The 5,704-nt window shown below is 42.3% G+C and overlaps 1 protein-coding gene and 2 pseudogenes across 1 annotated transcript; 2 read left to right on the top strand and 1 right to left on the bottom strand.

The window, feature by feature from the left end:
• Positions 1–748: 748 nt before the first annotated feature.
• On the bottom strand, positions 749–1,298 carry LOC101600109 (annotated as a pseudogene).
• Positions 1,299–2,356: 1,058 nt separating this feature from the next.
• LOC123464421 lies at positions 2,357–3,055 on the top strand (annotated as a pseudogene).
• Positions 3,056–5,485: 2,430 nt separating this feature from the next.
• LOC101600404 (protein kish-A-like) lies at positions 5,486–5,704 on the top strand. Its single transcript, XM_045161196.1, has one exon. The coding sequence runs from the start codon at positions 5,486–5,488 to the stop codon at positions 5,702–5,704; it is 219 nt and encodes a 72-aa protein (XP_045017131.1).

The raw sequence follows: 5,704 nt of genomic DNA, 5'->3' as shown, positions 1-5,704 counted from the left end.
TAGTGGCTCATGGAACTGAACTGGTCCTGAAAGCCTGGGAGATTCCAAAGAGGCTGAGTTCTGATGTCCATGAAAGATGGCTGCAGCAGGCACAAAGAGACAGATGTGCTCACCAGCAAGAAGCAAAGGTGGGGGCTGGAGAGATGGTGAAGCACTTAAGGTGTTTGCCTGCAAAGCTGGAGGACCCAGGTTCAATTCCCCAGTACCCACATAAGTCAGATGCACAAGGTGGAGGACGCATCTGAAGCTGGTTTGCAGTGGCCAGAAGCCCTGGCACATCCATTCTCTTTCTCTCTCTCTCTCTTAAACAAACAAATAAATAAATAATTTAAAAAGAAGCAAAGGTGGGCAAATAAGTAGCACTGCTTTTTCCTCAGCCATCTTTTTTTAATAAATGAAAGGTAAACATTTATTACTAGAGAAGAGAAAAATGCATTCAGGAAATCTAGATTAATTCTCTTCATGCACTAGGTTTGTAATAAAGTCCAAATACCAACTTTGAAGATATTTACAGATAAATTTTTCTTACCATGTGACCATTTACTTGGTGGATTTTTCTCCACAGAACCCATGTAGTGCAGACTAAATATATAGTTTACAAGAAGCCTGGAGCAATTATGTATTAACAGAGAAGACATTTTACTGCAAAATATTATAAAAGTGGTATAATTGTTTGACTCTTGAGTGTTTATTTAATTTGAACAGGGAATGAAAAAAAAAAAACAAAATTATCAAGATAGGCCTGGATTTAAGATTTTTTGTATTTGATTCGTTCTATTTTCACATCATCTCCAATTAGCTGATAGACATCAGTGACCACTGAGGAAGCTTGGATGTCCATCAACATAAAGGATGAATAATATTTGTTTCCAAGGCATTATATGCCCCAGTGGCAGAACCTGGGTTGATGTAGAATTTATTTTCATGCTCAAATGCTTCAAATTTGTGTGTGTGTCCTGAGATAAGAATGTCCACATCAAACTGCCTCTGCAAAAGGGCTGAACTGGCCATATCTCCCCACGGAATAACTTGATGTCCATGGATCAAACCAATTTTGAACTGTCCCACAGTCACAACTTTCTGTTCTTGATAATTCAGATTCTCATCCAAGTCTCCTCTCACAATGTGAACATCACCAGCCAAAGTCTTGAGATAGTCCTAACTCTCTTTGGTGCAAAGGTTCCCAGTGCAGAGAATGTGTTGAATCTTTCCTGGCACCAGGAGTTTTTTGAATTTAGCCAGCAAACTGTTACACCGGTGTGGGATGTGCAGATCTCCTAATACCAATACCAACATCCTGTCACCTGGCTCCCCAAGGGCGTCCACGAACGCCCCGCCCTCTTCCTGGGGCTCCTCGGTGACCTGCCCCTTCCTCAGCCATCTTTACATTGATTGTATCTGGGCTCCACTGGAAGGTGCCTTCCATCCTGAAGGAGGGTCTCCTGCACTGGGTTGATCCTTCTTGGAAATGTCTTCACAGACTTGCTGAGAGTTGATTCTGATCCAATCAAGTTGACAGTCATATTTATCACCACAGCCCAGATGTCTTCAGAACTGCGATGAGGCAGAACATCATGGTAGAAGTGAGTGCTGGAGAAAACCTGTTCACCTAATGATGGCTGGTGTATCTGTGTGTGTGGACAGGGTGTCAGGAACCAAATACATACCATTCAGTCTGGGAGTGGTGACACAGTCCTGTGATGCCAGCATTAGGGAGACTGAGGTAGAAAAAATTGTGAAATGTAGCCTGGGAAAACAATGAGATCCTGTCTGGAAAAAAAATTATATATGTGTGTGTGTGTATATATATATATATATATATATATATATATATATATGATAGAATTATATATGTATAATAGGCACATAATATTATATATAATTTATATAATATATACATAATATATAGCTGTATATATTATGTATATATAATTATATAATATACATTTATATATACACAATATTATATATTATATCTATTATATGTATCTATTATATACAATTCTATCTATCTATATTACATATATATGTATATATATAATTCTGTCAATCTTCAAAGACATGCCTCCATTGCCCTATTTTTTCCAAAGAGGCCCAACCACCTGAAGTTTTCACCATCTTCCAATAGTCCATTAATTTCCAAATCCATCAATGAATAGATTAGCCTTTAAAGAAAACAAGCCGGGAGCGGAATCCACTCCTTCCCGGGAGCGGTAGCACCTGCAGAAGCGCAGGAGACAATCTTCCCTGACAAGGCTGAGGGGACGGGGTGCTCGCAGGGGTCGCGCGGGGGACCGCCGAGTGGCGACGGCACTGCGCCTGGACCGGCGTGCTCTTGGAAGACTATTGCCCAGAAGGAAAGATGTTTGGTTTTCACAAGCCAAAGATGTACCGCAGTATACAGGGCTGTTGCTTTTGCAAAGTCCTGCAGTTCTCGTTTCACTGACAGCGAGCGCTATGAAAAGGACTTTCAGAGCTTTTTTGGGTTGCAGGAGACTAGCTCATGAGACATCTGCCGTGCCTATGTGCTGCTTGTGAAAAGATGGAAGAAGTTGCCAGCAGGGTTTAAAAAAAAAAAAACAAAAAAAAACCTGGAATCATGTGGTAGATGCAAGGGCAGGACCCAGCCTAAAGACAACATTGAAACCAAAGAAAGTGAAAAGTTCATCTGGAAATAGGATCAAAAGCAACCGGATCAGTAGAGTGCAGAAGGAATTTAAACGTCACAATTCTGACGCCCACAGTACCACCTGCAGCGCCTCTCCAGCCCAGTCTCCATGTCACAGTGACCAGCCAGACGATGGTTCAGATACAGAGATGGCTTCCAGCTCTAACAGAACACCAGTCCCCCCCACCCCCCTTTTAGATCTCACATGCTGGAAAAGACAGAAAATATGTTGTGGGATCACCTACAAGGGCCGATTTGGGGAAGAACTCACCTGTTCAAGGCCTGCTGCAGCGATGAGAAAGCGGTGGCTGGGAAGCCGGAGGAGCAGGGCGCGCGCCTCTGGCCCTCCCCACTCAGAAGTGGAGACTGAAGTCACGCAGAAACTGAAAGCGACTTAAATTTTGAAAAGACCACAAAGCAACAAACCGACCCTTCTATTTTTCACTTGGATACCTGCTATTCTGCCAAAAGACATTTTCTAGAATAAATTTGAATGGGTTATACTCCCTCCCCAGTCCCACAAACTCTGAAACCAGTGTCTAACTTACTGCAAGAAAAAAGAAGTGTACATGATATTTAAGATGCCAACTGTTTCATAGGAAAGCTGAACGCTGCTGTAAAGTGCTCTTTAAGTCTTTTTAACAGTTCCCTACTAATGACTGGATTTAGCGGATTTCAGGGGACAAAGGTGGGATTTGTTGTATGATAACCCCACGTAGTTTAGTCTTGGCATTTTTAAGATATCTGGCTACACCTTTCCTCATGTGGATCATTTGTCCTAACTCAGTAGCATGACCTGACCCTAGAGATAGTTAATAGTTTTAAAATACTAAGGTCTTGCCAAGGTTCGGATTATTCAATCCTGTACTACTGATTATTAAGCGGGACAGAATGAGCTTTTCTGGTACAAAGAACTTGAAGGAGAATGTGATTTCTAAAGACGCAGGTGGCTTAACTGCATGCATCCTGTGTCACCCTGATTCATCTTCACATTGATAAAAGACCTTATGTGGACCAGAGCTCCTTCTGAGGAGGTGAGCCTGTACAATGAACATGATATACAGGTAGTACAACACAGTAGAGAACACACTCGGTTAGCAATGAAATGGACTGACTGCATAATTCGGGTTGGCAGAGGAACACAGGTGTGTGGTTCTTGGGACAGCTTCTTGAAGGGCTTGCAGTGTGTAAATAATTGACGATGGTGTTACAGAACTATCTAGGGATGCCATTGAAAGCCACCCAATTCAGTTTTAGCTCTGGATTACCTCAGATGACCTTTATGGAGGTTTTATCTATAGAGTAGCTATTTGATTTATTAAGCTGTTTGACCTATTACGGTTTGGGTTTTTTTTTTCCCCCTTCTATTCAAAGTGGATTAGGAGAGGAGGCGGTCAGTTGGGTTGGGTTTGGCTTCTTGGAGTTGGGCTTCTTGAGCACTGCCGTCCTGCATGTCTAAATCCTCACCAGACACTGCTCAGTCAAACCCAGTCCAAAGTTCTCTGATCACTTCTTTCCTAAAGTTCAGGAGGAACGAGAGCGCCTCTTCAGACTTGTCATGGCGAGGGAGGAGCATGCACCTGCCTTAAGACACCACAACTCACGCTCACTTTGAAACTGGATTTGTAAAGTTGAAATTGTATAAGGAGTGAGCCACTTTCTATGGGCATCCTATTGTTTTCTCGTTCTTAGCCTAAACGTTTGTATTTCTTCTAAGAAACAGCCTACTTAGTTGAAGCCACCATGTGCACACGTGAGTCAGTTGGCTTGCCCATAGCCCTGGAGGATGCAGCACGAGAGTCCCGTCATTGTCCTCCTGAGTTATTTTGAAATGTTTTTTTTTTTTTTGTACATTTTGGCTGCAGTATTGGTGATAGAATATACTATAATGGGTCATCTCTACTTCTGTATTTATTTATTTATTACTGGATCTCAAGCAGTTTTCTTCCCCTTCCACCTCTCTGCCTGTAGGATGTACTGTATGCAGTCATGCACTTTGTATTAATAGATTAGAAATCTACAGATCTGTTTTTGTACTTTTTATACTGTTGGATACTTGTAATCAAAACTTTTACTAGGTTATTGAATAAATTTAGTTTTTTTCTCAATTTTTATTAACATCTTCCATGGTTATAAAAAATATCCCATGGTTGGGCTGGAGAGATGGCTTAGCGGTTAAGCGCTTGCCTGTGAAGCCTAAGGACCCTGGTTAGGGGCTCTATTCCCCAGGACCCACGTTAGCCAGATGCACAGGGGGGCACACACATCTGGAGTTCGTTTGCAGTGGCTGGAAGCCCTGGCACGCCCATTCTCTCACTCCCTCTCTCTGTCTCTTTCTCTGTCTGTCGCTCTCAGATAAATAAATAAAAATAACAAAAAAAAAAATCCCATGGTAATACCCTCTCGCCCCCACTTTCTCCTTTGAAATTCCATTCTCCATCATGTCCCTTCCTCATCTCAATCAGTCACTCTTTTATTTTGATGTCATGATCTTTTCCTCCTCTTATGATGGTCTTGTCTGTAGGTAATTTCAGGCACTGTGAGGTCATGGATATCCAGAGCATTTTGTGTCTGGAGGGAGCATGTTGTAAGGAGTCCTACCCTTCCTTTGGCTCTCACATTCTTTCCACCACCTCTTCCGCATTAGACCCTGAGCCTTGGAAGGTGTGATCAAGATGTTACTCAGTATTCCAGTCACTTCTTTCTAGCACTATGATACCTTCTGAGTCTTATTAGGAAAACAACAACAACAACAAAAAAAGAAACAAAAAAAACCAAAAAACATGTTGGGGTGCCTGGGGCTTGGCAGGCCTCACTATGTCTGCCATTTTCAATTTCCAGAGTCTGCTGACCATCATCTTGCTGCTTATATGTACATGTGCTTACATCTGGTCCTTGGCACCCAGCGTCCTGGACAAAAATACGACTGGATTGTTGGGGCTATTTTGGAAATGTGCCAGAATTGGTGAACGAAAAAGTCCTTATGTCACAGTGTGCTGTGTAGTGATGGCCTTTGGCCTCCTTTTCATGCAGTAG

The sequence above is a fragment of the Jaculus jaculus genome, chromosome 11, assembly GCF_020740685.1.
Source record: "Jaculus jaculus isolate mJacJac1 chromosome 11, mJacJac1.mat.Y.cur, whole genome shotgun sequence".
In the NCBI taxonomy this organism is placed as follows: Eukaryota; Metazoa; Chordata; class Mammalia; order Rodentia; family Dipodidae; genus Jaculus; species Jaculus jaculus.
This window is presented reverse-complemented; position numbering and strand designations above follow the sequence as displayed.

Coding starts and splice junctions, on each gene's coding strand:
- LOC101600404 (XM_045161196.1), top strand. CDS start 5,486: ATGTCTGCCATTTTCAATTTCCAGAGTCTGCTGACCATCATCTTGCTG.